Genomic DNA, 19,713 nt, shown 5'->3' on the forward strand with positions numbered 1-19,713 from the left:
TTGATATATGGAAAGATTGGAAGTTCTGTACTCTGTATCCCTTATAAAATTAATGCCTAGCCTAGATGAAGTTATCGATTAACAAAGACGCTCAAAGGCCCCAATATTGTAGCGTGTGGTTGAAAACTAAACCAAAAAGAATGGTTGGTTGAAACAAAAGCAAAACATATGACCTCATTGCATACACAATGTTATATATGACCTCATTGCATACACAATGTTATTTGAAATATCTATATGACTTTGAGTGTATAAATAATGGTCAACTTGTTCGTCCAAAAAAAAAAAAAAGGTCAACTGTATGAGGCCTATAAATAAGCCACAAATAAGCTGATAGCTGAAGGCCAATTAACAATGGCAGACACAATGTTATTTGAAATATCTATATGACTTTGAGTGTATAAATAATGGTGAACTTGTTCGTCCAAAAAAAAATAATAATGGTCAACTGTATGAGGCCTATAAATAAGCCACAAATAAGCTGATAGCTGAAGGCCAATTAACAATGGCAGAAGCAACAAAGAGGTAGTGCCTGGTTCAAATAAGCTGCATACATATTTTCTTGGACATTTCTTATTATCTTTCAAAACTGGGTTTCTGTTTTTTCTTTTTCTTTTTTCAGGAATGCAGTTGTCACAGGGGCTAATAAAGGGATTGGATTTGGCACAGTTAAGCAGTTGGCTTCAAATGGGGTCACTGTGGTGTTAACTGCTAGAGATGAGAAGAGGGGTCTTGAAGCTGTTGATAAATTGAAAGAGTTTGGCCTCTCTGACCTTGCGGTTTTTCATCAGCTTGATGTTACAGATCCTTCTAGCATTACTTCCTTGGCAGATTTTGTCAAAACCCAATTTGGGAAACTTGATATCTTGGTATATCTTGAAATTCAAGTTGATTTTTTTTTTTACTGTTTATTACAATAAAGCATAATATTTATTACAATTTTTTATTATATATAATCTCTAATTATCTACTGATGTTACTTACTTTGATTTGCATTTTACGTTGAAATAAACATAAAAAGATGAAATATTTGCAACTGCTGTACTGTGTTGTGTAGGTAAACAATGCAGGAATGATTGGAAACCAAATAAATCCTGAAGATTTTAGATCAGCTGCAAGTGGTAAGGTAAGGATATCTTCATCATAAGTCAAATTGGATACTGCTTCTTGTTGTTCATGTTTTGCAATTCGTGACTGTGCTTCTAATAAGAAAACTATAATTGTTCTTAGCTATCCGATTATGAATCAATGAAAACTATGCCAAATTCTATTAGATGCAAAACAATTTCCTTGTTTGAGGTGAGGTTAGGGGCTTAGGCAATGAAATTTTCTGGGAACACAATCCTTGTACAAATTTCATTCTCTTATAAGTTAGGAAAGTAATGATGCAAAACTTCCATGAGGATTAACTTTTTTCTACTGGATGCAGAAGTCTGAAGAAATCCGTTGGAGTGAAATACCGACGACACCGAACTACAAGTTAGCAGAACAAGGCCTGAAAACAAACTACTATGGTACCAAAAGAGTGACTGAAGCACTTTTGCCCCTACTCCAGCTATCTGATTCACCAAGAATCGTTAATGTTTCTTCCACTGTTTCTAAGCTTGAGGTATGAGAAACTTCAAATTTATGTTTCTCTTTTTACATTCTCCTAACAAGATCATGTTTCCACTTATTTAGCTGTCAATACGGTTGACGAAACTTAATATTTCAGTCAACTTATTTGCCTTTAGAAAAGATATTTGTAGAATTCTTTGTTCCTAATCTGTTCTTCTTCTTTAGTTCTTTCATAAATGGGCCTACTTGAAATGCGTTAACTCTTAATCAGTGTTTTCTACTGGTTTAATGAAGTCTACTGGTTTAATGTTTAATGTTTCTGTATTCAATCAAATCAAAACTCTCATGTTTTTCATGTTGCTTTAGATTTTTCCAAATGGATGGGCTAAAGAGGTGCTAAGTGATGCCGAAAGCCTTACAGAAGAGAGAATAGATGCAGTGTTGGCTGAGCTTTTAGAAGACTTTAAACAAGGTTCGGTAGAAAACAAAAGCTGGCCAACTATCTTTCCACCCTATACAGTCTCAAAAGCAGCTGTGAATGCATACACTAGAATTCTGGCCAAGAAGTACCCCAACTTCTACATCAATTGTGTGTGCCCTGGATTTGTCAACACAGATATAACCTTCAATACTGGCACCTTAACCATCGAAGAAGGTGCTGAAAGCCTTGTCAGGTTGGCGCTACTCCCCAATGGCGGTCCTACTGGCCACTTCTTTTTACGCAAAGAAGCAACCCCGTTTTGAATATTTATGATGATCACAGAGGTTTTTCATATGTTTCATGAATAAGGGTCATCGAGAGTTCATCTACAATAATGTAACAAATGATGTTGAGAGACTTATGTTAGAGGTATGTGAGTGATCACCTTCCCTAGAGATTCTATATGATGATTATGCAGTAAAAGTAATTCGTATTTGGTGGATTTCTTCTTTGTCCATTATAATTTATAAGTCAATGTCAATGCTACAATTTGTGGTTTCTGCAGATGAAATCCTGGTACAATTTTCATTCTCCTATAAGTTAGGAAAGTAATGATGATAAACTTCGAAGTGTATGATTTTGTGACCGAAGATCCCTCTTTCTCAAGGTCCACAACCCCCTAGTTCTGTTGAAAACTCCACATTTCTTCTATCTAAGTTGAATCCAATTTTGGACATCAACAATATTGTTCATGAAAATTAACACATTATGTACGTTACTGATTTCATTCGTCCAACATTGGAACTGTACGATCATAGACAGTGGCGGTCCTACGCCAAGGGCAACATAGGCACTAGGCACTAGGTAGGCAAGGTAGGCATGAGCTTCAGCTCCCAAAAAGCTTCTCAGGTGCCCACATGATTCAAATTCAACATGCCTTCACAATTTGTCATGTCATAAAATAGCAATACATATCTAATATGAAATGTTTATTCATATTCCTATCTGGTTTCTTTACTGCAGTCCTAATTCCTAAAAAATATTTTCCACGCTCCCTCGCAAATATTTTGAGACTCCCTCTTGTATTTGGTTGGAATTTATTATGATAGTTTTAATAGAGGGTTACTTATTTTAATTTATATTTATTTGGTTTGTTAGACTATATTTATCTTTTGTACTCAAATTTCAAGGTTGATAAATGAAGAAATTTGTTGTTATATGTAAATTTCAAAATTTGTTGTCAAATGTGGGGTTGGAAAAATTGTAGTGTTGGATATATTTAAATTATATGTTTTTTGATGTGCAATGGGCAACACAGCATGATATTGTTCATAACAACCTCAATTTTGCACAAATAACTAAAGTCAAAATTTAAAACAACATCACTCATCAGACAACTAATGCATATAACTAGAAGTAGCATCAACACTATTGGTTTTTGTGATGTTGTAAGTCAGAAAATGCATTAGTGTAGTATAAAATTCTTATACTGTAAACTGTATTTAGTATCAGGATTATTAAAACTACCGATGCCGTTGCATGTTTAGGCATCGGGGGTCAACTTTTTTTGGCACACATAAGGAACTTTAGCATCGGTGTTTATTATAGAACTGATGTTGTAAATATATAAAGGTAATGTTATAGGCAAGGGTGAGTAATACCACGGTAGGAAGGGTGATTTGGCAATGGATATTATCCGTTGCTAAAGGCAAAATTTGGCATAGTGAATTATTATAAGCTCTTGTCAAGTTATTGACCCAAAAAAAACCTCTTGTCAAGCTTTGTATGTAAGTTTTTGCCTACCCAAGTTTGGAATCCTGGATCCACCACTGATCATAGATCATAGGGGTTAGGTGAAGAAATTTGAGTTCGCACTATATGATATTAACTGTCAGTGAAGAAATATTAATTTAACCAAGGTGGTTGGTGTGAGTGGTTCGGCACTCTCATTCCTTAAGAGAGGTCAGGGGTTCGATCCCTTCTCTCGTATGGAGTCACCACTTTGGCTAGCACTTTACCCCTTACGGGCCGACCCGGTGTGAGCGGGGATTAGTCTGGGTTGTGGTTAAGGCTTAAAGGTGCCACCCATAGTTGGGGTCCATTCAGGACCACCTCGTGGTTCAGACCAAAAAAAAATTATTAATTTGAGTTACGGATGACATATGATGATGCAGGTCGGGTACATTGTTATGATCGATCCGTCTACCAGGGGGCCAGAACCAACTTACTGAGGATGAAAGGTGCTGTCGTTGTTGGTGTATACCACCCATTGATTGATGAGTCAGTTGTGAGAATTCTACATATGGGCATGACTTTGACTTGATTCGTAAACATTGTGGTACCTAGCGTATATGCATGTTATGAGATTTCATGCTTTAATATTAGAAGTAAGTATATGCGTGGACCGTTGATGATGATATGGATTTCATGCAAGAAATGTGGTCTGAGCATGTTGATGCCATTGTTACAAGCAAAGCAACCCCAAGGTCTAATGCAAGATATCAGAACACAGTGTCTGGAGCACTGTTTCTCATTATCAGAAGGAAAAAGTTTGTGCAACCCTCTCATCTTACCCTTTTTATAATTAACGAAGAAATGATCATCAATAGTTCACGTACAAAATTGATCTGACCAAAATCAATATCATGAATATGATTCAACTTGATTATGGCTCCTTAATTTAATTATGCTCTACTAAATCTAAATGTTTGATGGGCTTGTGTAGGAGATTCACGAGATAAACAGTTAATTAAAAAAAATAATAAGTTGAAATAAAGACAATAGATTGCATTTATAATTTAGACACAAAGACCGTCGGGCACAAGTTGAGATAAGTTTCTTGCCCCTCATATCTTAATCAATTGCATTTGATGTGATCTCTAAACAATCATACAATTATTCACATTATGCAGCCTGCCTCCGGCAAATTAATCATACAATTTGATGTGATCCAAATTGCACCAAATACAATGCAATGCTCTAGTTTTCTGTCTTTTGGTAAATGATTGACAATTGCCTTAGTTCTCTCCTGTGTCTTACCTTTTTCTTCTTGCTTAAACAAATAAAACCATTTCTTATATACATTACCAATACGGTATCGGAGCTAAATTTCTGGAAGACTTATCTTTGGTCCAATCCCAAATGTAAATGCTCGAAGATGAAATGATGAAGATTGGCTGATTGGTTTTGCAACATTAGATAATTCTGATTGAGATGAACGGTAAGGATTTGTCCCAAAAAAAATAGATGAAGGGTAATGAGGAGGGCTTAAAGCCCAAACAAACATAGAAGAAAAAAGTCAAAGGCCCAAAACTCATCTGTTACTCTAAAAGGAGGTCCAAAGGCCCAGAAAAAGGAAAGAAAACTAAACCGACACGAATAATATATAACTGGTTTTGGTGAGACGTGACCTCATTGCATACACAACATTGTTTGTATGACCTCATTGCATACACAACATTGTTTGAAGTATGACCTCATTGCATAGTCTCAATCTCAATATACATGATCGTAGGTGTGCTGGGAAAGAATGAGGGTGAGAAGTTAATCTGAGAACTACTAGAAACAAGCCAGAAGTAAGCAAAGTTCGTAACAATGGCAGAAGCAACAAAGAGGTAATAATAAGTTCCTCTTATGCTTTGGTGTTTGGACTTTCCAATCAAATCTTCTTGCCCACATAAATAACACCCATTTCTTATCTTTCATTGTGTTTCTTTTTTGGCTCAGGTATGCAGTTGTCACAGGGGCTAATAAAGGGGTTGGATTTGGCACAGTTAAGCAGTTGGCTTCAAATGGGGTCACTGTGGTGTTAGCTGCTAGAGATGAGAAGAGGGGTCTTGAAGCCGTTGAAAAGTTAAAAGAGTTTGGCCTCTCCGACCTCGTGGTGTTTCATCAGCTTGATGTAGCAGACTCCATTAGCATTGCTTCCTTTGCAGATTTTGTCAAAACCCAATTCGGGAAACTTGATATCTTGGTATATCTTGAAATTTTAAGTTGATTTTTTTACTGCTTGAAGCAATAGAGAGCAAAAAAACATAACAAAGATGCAACATTTGGTCCTTTCTGTACTGTGTAGGTAAACAATGCAGCAATTAATGGAAGCACAGTAACGGCTGAAGCTTTTAAATCAGCTGCAAGTGGTAAGGTAAGGCTTTCTATTATATATCATATATATCTTCATCAGTAAGTAAAGATGATTTTGGAATTAAATGCAACACTAATTGAGAAGAGTGACCTTATAATGTTAATAACCTTATATATGCATTACTATCAAGCCAAATTGGACGCTGCTTCTTCTTGTTGTTTTTTTTTGGTCGAAATGCTTCTTTTTGTTGATTTGTTTCTGTGCTTCTAATAAGAAAACTATGCCAAATTTTGTTAGATACAAAAAAAATTTCCTCGTTTGAGGTGAGGTTAGGGACTTAGGCAATGCAATTCTCTGTGAAAACAATCCTTGTACAATTTTAGTTATCTTATAAGTTAGGAAAGCAATGACCGAAACTTCCAAAAGGATTAACTTTTTCTTCTCCTGGATGCAGAAGGCTGAAGAAATCGATTGGAGTGCAATACCGACAACACCAAACTACGAGTTAGCAGAGGAATGCTTGAAAACAAACTACTATGGTACAAAAAGTGTGACTGCAGCACTTTTGCCCCTCCTCGGGCTATCCGATTCACCAAGAATCGTTAATGTTTCTTCAGTACTTTCTAAGCTAACGGTATGACCAAATTCAAAAAGATGTTTCTTTTTTGGCATTCTCCTAAGAAGATCAAGTTTCCACTGGTTGTTCATATGGTTGATAAGTTGAACTAAATATTTCAGTCAATTTAGTTGCCTTACAAATGGTGTGGAGAATTCTCTGTCTTTAATCTATTTTTCGTTTCTTCTTAAATAAACGGGCCAGATTGATATGTATTAACCCTTATGCAGGATTTTCTTTTCTGAATGAACTCTATTGGAACTCTGGGATTATACGTTGGAAGATTAATTAAATTCCAGAACAAACCACTTTTTTAGTGATGCTAAGGTTTCAAATTTTATCTGAACAGTGGTAGTGAAGGTTTAATTATTAGAAATCCATCTTTTTATTTACATGTAGATGCAATGTTTCTGTTTTCAAATCAACTTAAAACCCTCCTGTTTTCATTTTGCTTCAGAATTTTCCAAATGCATGGGCTAAGGAGGTACTAAGTGATGCTGAGAGCCTTACAGAAGACAGAATAGATGCTGTGGTTAGTGGGTTTTTGGAAGACTTTAAACAAGGCTCTCTAGATTCCAAAAGCTGGCCTCCTATCTTTCCACCCTATTCAGTCTCAAAAGCAGCCGTGAATGCGTACACTAGGATTCTGGCCAACAAGTATCCAAGTTTCTACATCAATGCTGTCAGCCCTGGATTTGTCAAAACAGATTTGAGCTTCAATACCGGCATCTTAACCATCGACGAAGGTGCTGAAAGCCTCGTCAGGTTGGCGCTGCTCCCCAATGGTGGTCCTACCGGCCATTACTTTAGCCGAAAAGAAGTGACTCTTTTTTGAAATTTCATAGATGATAACAGAGGCCCTTCATATGTTTCATGAAGAATGATCATCAATAGCTTATGTACAATGTAACATATGAAGTTGAATGACTTGAAATTTTTTGTTTCTTTTTTGGCATACTCATAAGGAAATCAAGTTTCCACTAGTTGTTAACACGGTTTATGTGTCACTGCCCAAGTTTTGAAAGAAAAGCATTCTGGTGGAAATAGCTAAAAGGCAAGGCCACAATGAACCAAAAGCAGTCAAGGACAGGCCTCAAGTTGGTGAGAAGTTACCTCCCAAATGCACAAACAAAATGTACAGCATTACCATTAACAAGTTCATAATGATAATAAAACCAAAGAAAGAAGTTTCCTACCAAAATGAAAACAAAAGGTACTGAAAATGAATGTTAAACAATCTTCACTCTCATTAGTGCCAGGTGGGTTCACTTCGGAGGACAACCACTCAATTTTGGAAGGTAGAATGGATTGGAACAGGCTCAGAAGCAGTGAATTTTAGGCAAGGAATATGATTAAGAACCTTCCTTTTTTCTTTTCTTTTTAAAATTTTAATTTTTTCTTACCAATTCTGGTCAAACAATTGGAATTTGAACTCCATATTTTGATGTAGGAATAGGAAAAATAGTATGATTTCAATTATTTCAAACCAATTCTATGTTTGGTATGTACAAAAATGAATAGATTGGAACCACTTACTTATGAGAAAGTGAAACTTATGTAGAATGATCCCATATGAGTTCTATAGCATATTCCTCTCTAAAATACCAGGTAAAAAATTTCTCTATCACTCTGCAGTTTTTGCACATATATTCTCAAATCAGAAATAAAATAAAATAAAAAACCCTCATTTCTCAACTGTCATATTGAAAAATAATAATAAATAATATTATAAATTTCTTTATATATCCCAATAACTGCCCAAATTGCGCCACTGAAAAAGATCTGTTCATTTTCTCTGTACTGGTCAAACTTCCATTTCGGAGCTCTCATTCAACCTGCACTTTCTTCTCTCTCGCGATAACCCAATTACAAGGTACAATACTCTTTCTTATTCTTATTATCAATTATTCATTCACTAATTTGTTTACAATTTCCCATTAGCGAATGCTCATAATCTTTAAACCTCATTCAGAGCCTGAATCTTAAAGTTTTCTTCTTCTTTTTCCCCTCATTTGGGTGCATTTAAATTTGGGTTTCTTTTGTTTTTCAGTTATTAATCCTTGTTGGTTTTTTGGGTACTTTTAGTTTGCAATCTAGGCCTCATTCAGTCAAATGCATTGTCAAAGCAATGTACTTTAAGTAGAAAAGTATTGGGTTCTGGATCTTAATGCTTTTTAGCGTCTGGGGAGTATCTGTTTTGCTCTTTCCTACAAGCTTGCTTGATTTACTGGACGCTGCTTCTTACCTGATACTTTTTATATTCTTTTGCAATTTGGAATTCCAGTCCCCAACCCAATTGTCCATTTTGACAACCTTCCATACGCAACTGTTGAAATTAAAAGATCAAATTGTTAATTGAGAACTGTGGTATTGTGGATTTGGTGACAGGAAAATTAGATTTCAAGTGTAAATGGCTGTCAGGAAGCCTGGTGTGATTGCCTTGTTTGATGTTGATGGGACTCTCACAGCTCCTAGAAAGGTATAGATCTCTGATTGTTATAGTCCTCTTAATTGTTTATTCTTTTTAAATTAGCATCTTATCAACCAATTTATTACATGGGCTTATCAATTTGAAATAAAATTTTCTGCATTTTTCCGAATCAGTTTATGCATGTATATCTGTTGTTGAAAACATCACTAATTCAGTACCGTTCACTTGAATACTAGGCGGCTACTCCAGAAATGTTGGGGTTCATTCGAGAACTTAGGAAGGTACATCACCCATTAACATCAAAGTGTCGGCTCTGTTTTTTTCTTTTTGGTGGTGGGTGGGGGTATGTGTTAGTTTTTTGTGCATGATCAAAAGCCTTGTTGAAGTGCAGGCTGTTACAGTGGGAATAGTTGGAGGATCTGACCTTTCTAAGATAACAGAGCAGCTTGGGTGGACAGGTGTGTACTTTTTTCTTGTAGAAAATATAACTCCAAAAGACATTTGAGTCTAGATATTTACTCATTATGGATGCAATATATATGCATATACACCTCTCAAAATCAATTTGTTTATTTGGGATCTTGACAACCAAGGAGTTTGAAGGTTTTAGATTTCTGCCAAAAGAAAAAATATTTAAGCTCAGCTTAATTACTTTTGTGCATAAGATGCTATTCAAATTGTTTGGTTGCATCTATTGTTGGCCTTTAAATTGTCTTAGTAAAGTACATGCTAAAGTTTAGTGCTTTGTTCTTTTTTCCTTCAACTCTAAGATATCCTTTAGTGTTAGTTCTTGAGGGATATTATGGACACAAGCTTAGCTGTCTAATTTACTAATTTTCAAAATCTGTTGAACTATGTCTATTAATTGTCTCTTTGTCTTTGCAGTTATTGATGACTATGATTATGTATTTTCTGAGAATGGACTTGTGGCTCACAAAGATAGGAGACTGATTGGCACCCAGGTATTATACAACTTAATGTGATAATAGAAACAAGTTATCACATTCATACGGTGTCCTTATTAAAGTGATGTTTTCTGAAGTTGATTTTGTGAAGTTAACATCCATGACAGTGTTGCATTCTTTTTCCTTTTCTCCTACATATTTCTTAATTTGGTAATTACTCCAAATTGATGGATTTTGCGTTTTGGATTCTTTAGAGCTTGAAGACATTTCTTGGAGAAGAGAAGCTGAAGGTAAAACCCATGCTCTGTTGTATGCTATGACTCTCAAGTTCCTTATTGGAAAGATACCTAAGGTGTCAAACACAGCATGCACAAAGAACCTAGAAACTTAATCAAATTGTTCTTGAGATTTATTTGCAATGATTTGCATACAATTCTGCAGGAATTTATCAGTTTTACACTTCATTATATCGCAGACTTGGACATACCTATAAAGAGGTTAGTGGAGGGAAAGCCTTGTTAATTCTTAACCTATCTGTAGTAAACTTATAATTTCATTGCTAATTGTAACTGTAGGGGTACATTTATAGAGTTCCGAAGTGGGATGCTTAATGTATCACCAATTGGGCGAAACTGTAGCCAAGAAGAAAGGGATGAATTTGAAAGATATGATAAGGTTAGATACTTAAACTAAAAAACTAAAATTGTGAGTTTTTTTTTCATTATAAAGGATATGAATTGTCTTTTGCGTTTGAATATAACTTGAAAGATGATATTTGGTCTGCAGGTTCAGAACATACGCCCAAAAATGGTATCCATCCTTCGCGAGAAGTTTGCTCACCTTAACCTGACATTTTCCATAGGAGGACAGATAAGCTTTGATGTAAGCAATAGTTGATATTCATTCATGCTTGATGATTTCTGGTTATTTATTCATTTTTATTTTTACTTGTCCTCTCTTGGAATAGTCTAGTAAAGGTCGTTGGGATGACATTTGAAATTGAACATGGCTGGTTTTCGATGCTTGTAACAGGTTTTCCCTCAAGGTTGGGACAAGACATACTGCTTGAGATACCTAGAGAAGTTTCAAGAAATCCATTTCTTTGGTGACAAAACTTACAAGGTTAGTCCGTAATTTCAGGGCTCTACCCTCTTCTTAGTTACACATGTTACCATTTTGACAGCTTCCTTCTGTTATTTCATAAGTTCTTTTTTCAAGTCCTCTGTTCTATACGTCCTTTATCTGGGCCTTAAGACTTGTGAGTTTCATCTTCTGCAGGGAGGAAATGACCATGAAATTTATGAATCTGAACGAACCGTAGGTCATACAGGTAAGCTCTAATTTCAGGTCGAAGTTACTTCCAGCCGTCTCATCATTGCTTAGCACACTTAAATGCACATATCCAACATGATTATCTGATGCTCTACACTTTTTGCAGTTACCAGCCCTGAAGATACAATCAAGCAGTGCAAAGCTCTCTTCCTGAGCCCCTGATTTCGTTCCAACTTTTTGGTTTCGGATTATATGCCATTTTTCAAACAAGAAGAAAAAGTTATATGCCATTTGTAATTCTGTATTCGAGAATAAATGTTAAAGCCGAAATCTGAAATGTGTAATATTATAATTAGACGCAAACCTATTGGTTCAGAAATTGCATCTTTTGCATTGTATTTTTGTACCACTTGTCCTATATATTTAAATATATCTTGAAAAGAATTGTTCACTTTTTTCCACATTGCTTCTGCTAGATGTGACCCAGTTCGATAATTTGTATAGCGAAGGTTTAAAAAAAAAAATTGGTTTTTTTGGTTTGTAATATTTTAATCAATTTAAAATTAACAAAAATTGAAAAATGTGAAACCCACAGTGCCACATAGGCAACTAACGGGGAGATATGACAGAAACCCTAATGGCAGAACCACATTATAACAAATTTAAAAATTCGGGGGTATGTTATTGTAAAAATTGAGAAGATATAGATTAACATGTATTAAGAGTGTAATCACAGGGTACTAAAGTGGAATTAATTCATAAACTAATCACCATCATTGTAGCAAAAGTCTATTATTTTACACACCTTTTTCTAGTTCCAATGGAAAGGAATTGAGCTTTGACCTACCCTAAACGTAACCATTTTTGCACTCACCCTTGCCATTTGAGCTAACTCGAGTTCTTAATTACTCATTTTTTTAGCCTCCATGATTGTCTAATTTGGATTTTTTTTATAAAAGAAATGGTGCCAATAATCATCTCATTACAAGTCAAGCAAATGCTTCATTTTGCCGTTAAAGTTAACAAATTTCTATGACGTAGGAAAATATTTATTAAAAAAAATTGAATTAAAAAATGAGGTGTTGTAATTGTGTCTTGCACTGAAGTAAAGAAGAGCACTGAAACGCTGTGTTTAGTTCCATCAAACAATCCATGGCTGCCGCTAACCAAATGCAAGTAGAAGATGAAAACGCCACCTTCTTCGTAGCGGTTCACGTCGGCGCGGGATACCACGCGCCTTCCAACGAGAAAGCCCTCAGGTCCGCCATCAAACGCGCTTGTCTCGCTGCCGCTTCACTTCTCCGCAAGGTCTCTTTCTCTCTCTGTCGTGCGCATATTTAATTTATACTGTTCCAGCTCCTGTTTGGTTGCCTAGAAAACCTGAGGGAAATAGAGAATGAAAGATTAAAACTTGAAAACATTGGTAATGGCATTTTTAGGAATTTTATGTGGACGAAAGTGATGGTTGGAAATAAATTAATAAAAACGCTAGTAGTGCCTTTTACACTACAAGCTTGTTTATAATGTTTTTTGTTTCTTTTGCTTCAGGGTTCTGGTAGATGCATAGATGCTGTTACGGCTGCTATTCAAGTCTTGGAGGTATATTTTCTCTTTGTAGATATCTATTTTTTAAGTTTCTTGTTAATTTACTTTTTAAAATTCCTTTTATTGATGCATCTTAGGAAGTAGAAATTCATAGTTTGTTGTTGCGTATCCGAAGTGTTAGCTATGAAAACATGCATGATTGTATCTGTTATTTCTTCTTATGCAACAGGTATGACTGTGTGTATGTGGAAAGAATTGTCCGAGGCAGTTTATGGATGAGTTTAGCCTCATGTTTTGTGTAGAAGGGTTTAATTCTTCTAATGAATAATCATGGTTTTACATGGTTAACTCTGTTGCTTTGAAGTGTACTTTTGGAGTTGTTTAAATTTGAAGATAGCTTTAGTCCAATTAAGTTTAAATAGCTAGAACAGAGTGCTTTATAAAAGCACCAACATGCTTGTAGAACAATCTAAGAGGAAGATTTAAGTTCCAAAGAAGATTAGATATTTGTCTCTCTTTCTTCACATGGAATTGTAGAGAGGTTGTTGGTAGAAGCCTCTTTCCTTTCTTTGAGAGCAATATTTGATGCCTACCATATCGTGTATTGTTTATTAACTCAGTTTTGATGCCTAAAGGATGACCCAAGCACGAATGCGGGTAGAGGCTCCAATTTGACAGAAGATGGTCATGTAGAATGTGATGCCAGTATTATGGATGGAAGTTCTGGAATTTTTGGAGCTGTTGGAGCAATTCCAGGTTTTCTCATAGCCGAAAATCACATATTTTATTCACATATACTATACTTTTTCCCTTATGTTACTTAATATCCCTTGCATATGTTGTAGACCAGGTGTCAGAAACCCCATCCAGGTTGCTGCTTTATTGGCCAAGGAGCAAATGATGGGATCCTCTCTGTTGGGCCGAATACCTCCCATGTACTAATTATTCTCTCTTAATCAGACAATTATAGTTTTCATTCTAATCATTGTGTTTAACTCAGCTGTATTTTCTTTCTGTTATTTTGTCTCTTAAATACTTGTAAACCGTAATGGACTTTTTTTCCTAATCCTCTGTTCTTCTTTCCTTTCCCTTGTTTTCTTTTACTTAATTTAATAATGGAGCAGATTTTTTGCTGTGTAGCTTCCTGGTTGGTGAAGGTGCCCGCATATGGGCAAAGTCCAAGGGCATTGCTTTGACATCAAGCACGCCAGCTGCTGATGAGGTAATTTGTTTTAGTGTTTATATTTAATTTTCATCTCAATCACTAATCTTTTTTTTTTTTATGCTTATGTTCAAATTTTGGAATTTTAATGACACGGATATTTCAGCCGCAAATTTATTTCTTAGAAGGGATGAATTAATCATGTGTGTATTTCAAAACAGTGGCTGGTGACAGAAAGGGCAAAAGCACAATGGAAAAAGTACAAAGCAATGGTAGATGATGCAAAAGGAAAGACAGAAAAATCTGCTTTTGGACTTTCTTGCTGTCCTCAAGAGACTGCTGGAATGTCAGGTATTTCATCACCTTTTGATATTAAACAGATCAATTCAGTCATTCAAAGCTGATATTGTTTATAGTGTGTCTTACCATCTACATGTGTACCTGTCCTGGCAATGACACTTTCATTCTGTTTACCGTCTTCGTCCATACTGTATAGTAATCTGTGTGTCTATTCTTGCCCTAACATGCGCTAAAGAGGCACATCATAATATTTGAGGGATATGTTTTAAATCACGGTGCCAAAGCCAAATTCTGAACTATTGCTCTCTATAAATTTGTAAAAGTACGTTGCAGCATGATACACTTGCACTTCATATCAAAGTCTGTTCTATGCATGCATTTAATTTTCTTCTAGTTTTTTGTCCTTTTAAATAATCTGATACTCTGTTGACATAGCAACAAAACTGTTGTTTTATTATATTCTCCAGAAAAGATATATTGATGATCTGTTCCTATTATGACGATGTTTTTCTTGGTTCTTCTAGTCTGCAGTTCTCCGCTTTAGCTAGCATCTTGCTTAATTTTATTATGTAGTTCGTATGACCTTATTAAGAAAAAAAACTAAAGAATTATACTTCTTTATAAGTGATCATTGTATCTATGTTTTAGAATTAGAAAGTCAACCATGTGATTCTTTGAAGAGTAATGGGGCTGAAGATGATTGCGTCATGGACACTGTTGGAGTTATTTGTGTGGATGCTGAAGGACAAATAGCTTCTGGTGCCTCAAGTGGGGGTATTGCTCTGAAGGTGACAGATGCTTCTAATAATTTGCACTCATTTGTTTGTCGCCTGTTTGTGGTGACTAATAATCTAACAGGTTTTTTGTTTTTTGTTTTGTTTTTTTTTTAAAAAAAAGGTTGGTGGGCGAGTTGGATTAGCAGCAATGCATGGTTCAGGTTGTTGGGCATCTTCCAAAGGTCTTTTTGGGGCGCCATGTATAGTTGGTTGTTGTGTAAGTGGTGCTGGAGAATATCTAATGAAAGGATTTGCAGCTCGGGAGTGCTGCGTCTCTTTGTCAATGTATGTTTGTCCTATTACTATATAATATTTTTTTTCAATTTTCGTTGACGTGAAGGTTGAAATTCAAGATAGCTTCTGTATCTCTCTCAGACACACACACACACCAAGAATCCTGCTTTTGCATATTGGATCCGCCAAAGTTGGAGTGATCATGATTCTTCCAAGTTATAGTTAGCACTGTAGAACATCCGTTGGGATGACCTACAATGTCTATGAATTTTTTAGTTTATATACCATGTCTATTCTTGTTCAGATAATGCCCAGTATGTAAACTTGATTTTCATATTCATTGCTTAGTTCACAGGCAGGTCCTGCCTCTGCTTGCATGAAAGTTTTACGCTCTGTTGTTCAAGAGAGTGCTCACAATTGTACTGACAGAAGTGCTGGAATTCTACTTGTGCAAGCTGATGATCCCACAACAGTGAGTTCCAAGTTAGAACCTTTTTGTGTTAGTTGTCTGTAAGAATTCCTTTTTTTTTTGTTCTACAGGAATTGTTGTCTGAAGCAATTGTATGTTTATATGTTGCTTTTCAGGTTTCAGGAAGTTCTTCAAAGTTGAAAGCTGTAGAGATTGCAGCTGCTTACTCTTCCTTATCCTTTGGAATAGGATACTTTGGAAGCTCTATGGAGCGGCCCAAGGTATCATAGTCTGATCTTTGCATTTTTATCTCTCTTCTTTTCTTCGTCCTCATACTGTCAATACCTATTGATTTCTAACAAGAATGTAGGATCCGTTGTGAAGTTGTGGACTAAATTGTTTCCATCTTTCAGGTTTCAATTCTTAGGAGTACAAAATTGCAAAGCAAAACTGGTGTGGACCATTTCGAAGCGCGAATTGACCTTACTCGTGGAAAGCTGCTATGACTGCAAACTGCAATCTTGTTTGTTTAATATTCTGGATTTGGCCACTTATGCTTTGACGTAGAAGATCATCTGTCTATCAATTGGTTACTAGTTGTATTCCAAAGGTTTTAAAGTATTGGCTACTCTTCTCCTATTGTTTCCTTGTCGAACTACATTTGGATGTTTTACATCAACAGTGCTTCTGATATGTTAGCTCTTTTCTCTGGTATGTGAGATCTTTCTTTCTTGCAAAAGAACAGGAAAAAAGAAAAAGTCTCTTCAGTGAGTTGGGCAGAGTACCATTTCGCATCATCCATCACCAGTTCTATTAAAGAGATAGAAAAGGACTAAACCATGAACAAATTCATCTACATTTTCTTTGGAGATGAATCTCCAATCTAATACCAAACGTACAAAATTTAACTTATTACATTAAGTCTGCAAACCCCATTTCTATTATGTGTAGAGAGGATGCCTTCCAAGATTTTTGTATCAGATAACATATCAGAGTTCCTAGTCAACATGGAACCCCTGCTACATAAACCCTCTTACCGAAAATACATCATACGGTTAAAACAAAGATGCTTTCAACTCTTTTGACCCCAAAAAAAAAAAAAAACTGCCTTTTAACACTTAGAAAAATCTCTCTCGATTTCTAGTGGTGAGAACTGATAAGCACACGAAGGAAATGTTCCCACAATAAAAAAACCAATGGTAGCTCAGGATCAAGAATATGATGGTGGCGTCTTTAATTGAATTAGAGGGGAGATCTCTGCCAGTAGCCGCACCTCTGAACATCTCACTGGAAGTTGTGTACCCTTTTTGCTGATACGAGAGTATTAGAGAGAAGCATTGCTATTGTCATTGGACCCACTCCCCCAGGTACTGGAGTAATTGCTGAAGCAATCTGGCTGGCCTCCTCATAGCAGACATCTCCAACCAGCCGATAACCTCGAGGGCTCTTTTCATCCTGTCAAAAAATACACACATCATTAGCCCAATAACCTGTAGCCTTGAATGAGATACAAACATCAACATGCCATGATCAAACCATCCAATTTTATTTTAACAATGATATTTCATTTCCTGTTCACATCTGACAACCAAATGTGAAAGAAAAAAGAGGGGGGGTTGGGGTTCAATAAGGAATGAATTGTTAAACTATGAGCCCTTCTCACCTCAACTGGATTTATTCCGACATCAATAATCACTGCACCAGGTTTAATCCAGCTACCCCTCACCATATTTGGTTGACCTACAGCTGAAATTATGATATCTGCTTGTCTTGTGATCTCCTCAGGATTCTTGGTTCGGGAATGGACTATACTGATTGTAGCATCTTCCCTCTACCAACATTCAAAAATCAAGTTTAACTCATGAACACAAGTAAGTAAATTACTACTGGGGCAAACGAATGTCACCTGCAGCAATAAAGCAGCTGGCATCCCAACAATATTGCTCCGTCCAATTACAACTGCTCTCTTTCCTTTGATAGGTACACCATACCTATGCAACAACTCTATGCACCCTTTTGGTGTACAAGGCACAAACAAGGGGTCCCTTCCACGCATGGCAAGACGACCAATATTTAGCGGGTGAAACCCATCCACATCTTTCTCAATGCTAACGGCATTTAAGATGTTTTGCTCATTCATATGCTGGTAACATACACATGAAAACAATTAAATTGTTTAGTCATAATAAATCATGGGAGAACAACTGTAAATCTAATAAAATGTACATTCATATACATGAACATGGTCTTGATCGTAATGATCCATAGATCATGTTTTACTGACAACTTGAGGTTTAAGGGATGAAAGATACATGGGCAACCAAACGTACGCTTACCTAATTCATAGCTAAGTACGTTAAGGCATGTATATAATGAACTCTTCAAGAAACAACAAATATTCATCTACAACAAACTATAGAGTGAATCATTCTTCAGAAGCTAAAACATGCACCTACATGACCCAACAGTTCTCTATTTGCTAAAAGAGAGCATTGGCTAAAATGGATGAACAGAAGAGCTTGAAGACTTATGCAAGATATGCCTTCAAAACAACTTGTTTTTTATATTCTCATTGCAACATAATTTCACAAAGGGAAAGCAAAATTCAAATTTAAAAGCATACAGGAGGCAGAGGTAACTGAACAAGGATGCCATGAACTGAGGAGTCATCATTGAAGCCCGAGATGAATTTGAGCACTTCTTGTTCTGTGGAATCCTCCGGCAAACGCACTTCGAATGAATTAATCCCGACAGAATCACAAGCTTTTTTCTTGTTGCGCACATAAGTGGCAGAGTCCTTCCTGTCCCCGACAAGAATAACTGCTAAACCCGGAACAATTCCAATTGCATCCTTCATTCTCGCCACTTCAGCATTGATCTCATCTCTGATTTGCTTCGCAACTGATTTTCCATCAATCACTTTAGCCGGTGTTTCAGTTGCCAATGAAGCTGTAAAATCGACCAATATCTATTAACTACAGTATAGAAAATTTCATTAAACAAATTAGAGAAATTGTTGAGTAAGGTTGGAATCTATCAAGGATTTGTAATGTGACCACCAAACAGTTAATGCAATAAAACAATTCCCATTTGCCCAAGAACAAAAATCAAACCTAGTCTGTGACACTAATCAGTCATTCAAAAAACACCAGAGCATGCTAGAAAGCATTTGCTAAGGGTTCATTCATGGGCTTCTACATATTCGAATAAATGTAGCAGGGGATACGAACACTCTAAACCAGCTTTTACATTACATTCTTATCAGAAAACTCTAATTTGCTGCTATGTATGAGAGGGAAGAGAACCATACCAATGGGTGATGGAGAGAGTGAAGAAGAGGAGTGAAGGCGTAGGCTTCTGGGAGAGCTAAGGTTTATGAGGCGGCGAAGGGAAACGACGCCGTTATTTCTACGGAGGAGAGGGTTGTGTCTGAAGGGGAGGAGCCGAGCGGTGGTGGAGGACGAGCAGTCCGTGAACATCATCGACGCCATCTGGTATTGAGATTTTACCAGACAAGAAGAAGAAGATAGTCCCCTTCTGTACGTTATGCTCAAACTTCAAAACCCTTTTGGGGTTTTAGGGTTTAGCTTTACTTGTCTCTGTCGCTGTGAGATAAAAGATGGAATGGAAGTAGCCGAGTAACTATTACGCCATGTGTGCGGTGGGCAGTGACAGTAGAATAACAGGGTGGCGCAAAAAGTAAATTATTTTCTTGCATGAAAAACCATTAATTAAATTAAAATAATAATATAATAACAATATTTTTTTGATACAAAGGATAATGGAGGTATTATCATACACGCACTGTCAATGTGCCATATGAGTTCGAATTAAGACCAATTGTCTACAAATCAAGGCCTTTTCAATTGGGCTGAATCCTGTTAGCAATCTAACATTTCTTGTTAAAGATATTACGAAGTTATACAAGACTTATAATTCAAGTAATTAAGAATAAATTATGAATACGGGAATTTCTTTTGTTATCTTATAGTGATTTTAAC

The 19,713-nt window shown here is 36.2% G+C and overlaps 5 protein-coding genes across 6 annotated transcripts; 4 read left to right on the plus strand and 1 right to left on the minus strand.

The window, feature by feature from the left end:
- The first annotated feature begins 358 nt into the window (after positions 1-358).
- LOC110759267 ((+)-neomenthol dehydrogenase-like) lies at positions 359-2,555 on the plus strand. The gene is made up of 5 exons (XM_021961319.2): positions 359-525; positions 623-869; positions 1,058-1,126; positions 1,430-1,609; positions 1,924-2,555. The coding sequence occupies exons 1-5, from the start codon at positions 506-508 to the stop codon at positions 2,299-2,301; spliced, it is 894 nt and encodes a 297-aa protein (XP_021817011.1). The 5' UTR covers positions 359-505; the 3' UTR covers positions 2,302-2,555.
- A 2,859-nt stretch (positions 2,556-5,414) lies between these two features.
- On the plus strand, positions 5,415-7,671 carry LOC110759265 ((+)-neomenthol dehydrogenase-like). 2 transcript variants are annotated; one of them, XM_021961315.2, is made up of 5 exons: positions 5,415-5,592; positions 5,705-5,951; positions 6,054-6,122; positions 6,517-6,696; positions 7,136-7,671. In XM_021961315.2, exons 1-5 carry the CDS (start codon positions 5,573-5,575, stop codon positions 7,511-7,513), a joined length of 894 nt encoding a protein of 297 aa, XP_021817007.1. In that variant the 5' UTR covers positions 5,415-5,572; the 3' UTR covers positions 7,514-7,671. The 2 variants fall into 2 exon arrangements, with proteins under 2 accessions (XP_021817007.1, XP_021817008.1); XM_021961316.2 differs by having other exon boundaries at positions 6,520-6,696.
- Positions 7,672-8,397: 726 nt separating this feature from the next.
- PMM (phosphomannomutase) lies at positions 8,398-11,737 on the plus strand. Its single transcript, XM_021961407.2, has 12 exons — positions 8,398-8,551; positions 9,067-9,157; positions 9,346-9,390; positions 9,501-9,567; positions 9,995-10,071; positions 10,269-10,304; positions 10,456-10,511; positions 10,590-10,689; positions 10,801-10,896; positions 11,047-11,136; positions 11,293-11,344; positions 11,453-11,737. The coding sequence occupies exons 2-12, from the start codon at positions 9,089-9,091 to the stop codon at positions 11,506-11,508; spliced, it is 744 nt and encodes a 247-aa protein (XP_021817099.1). The 5' UTR covers positions 8,398-8,551; positions 9,067-9,088; the 3' UTR covers positions 11,509-11,737.
- A 623-nt stretch (positions 11,738-12,360) lies between these two features.
- Positions 12,361-16,426, plus strand: LOC110759272 (N-terminal nucleophile aminohydrolases (Ntn hydrolases) superfamily protein). The gene is made up of 11 exons (XM_021961322.2): positions 12,361-12,594; positions 12,835-12,885; positions 13,467-13,587; positions 13,682-13,766; positions 13,972-14,053; positions 14,215-14,344; positions 14,942-15,081; positions 15,191-15,354; positions 15,652-15,775; positions 15,889-15,993; positions 16,126-16,426. The coding sequence occupies exons 1-11, from the start codon at positions 12,439-12,441 to the stop codon at positions 16,216-16,218; spliced, it is 1,251 nt and encodes a 416-aa protein (XP_021817014.1). The 5' UTR covers positions 12,361-12,438; the 3' UTR covers positions 16,219-16,426.
- A 119-nt stretch (positions 16,427-16,545) lies between these two features.
- On the minus strand, positions 16,546-19,368 carry EMB3127 (Amino acid dehydrogenase family protein). The gene is made up of 5 exons (XM_021961406.2): positions 19,023-19,368; positions 18,336-18,661; positions 17,619-17,855; positions 17,376-17,543; positions 16,546-17,167 (listed from the first exon to the last, which is right to left on the minus strand). The coding sequence occupies exons 1-5, from the start codon at positions 19,201-19,203 to the stop codon at positions 16,997-16,999; spliced, it is 1,083 nt and encodes a 360-aa protein (XP_021817098.1). The 5' UTR covers positions 19,204-19,368; the 3' UTR covers positions 16,546-16,996.
- Positions 19,369-19,713: the final 345 nt, after the last annotated feature.

The sequence above is a fragment of the Prunus avium genome, chromosome 2 (genome assembly GCF_965620075.1).
Source record: "Prunus avium chromosome 2, drPruAviu1.hap1.1, whole genome shotgun sequence".
NCBI classification, from domain to species: Eukaryota; Viridiplantae; Streptophyta; class Magnoliopsida; order Rosales; family Rosaceae; genus Prunus; species Prunus avium.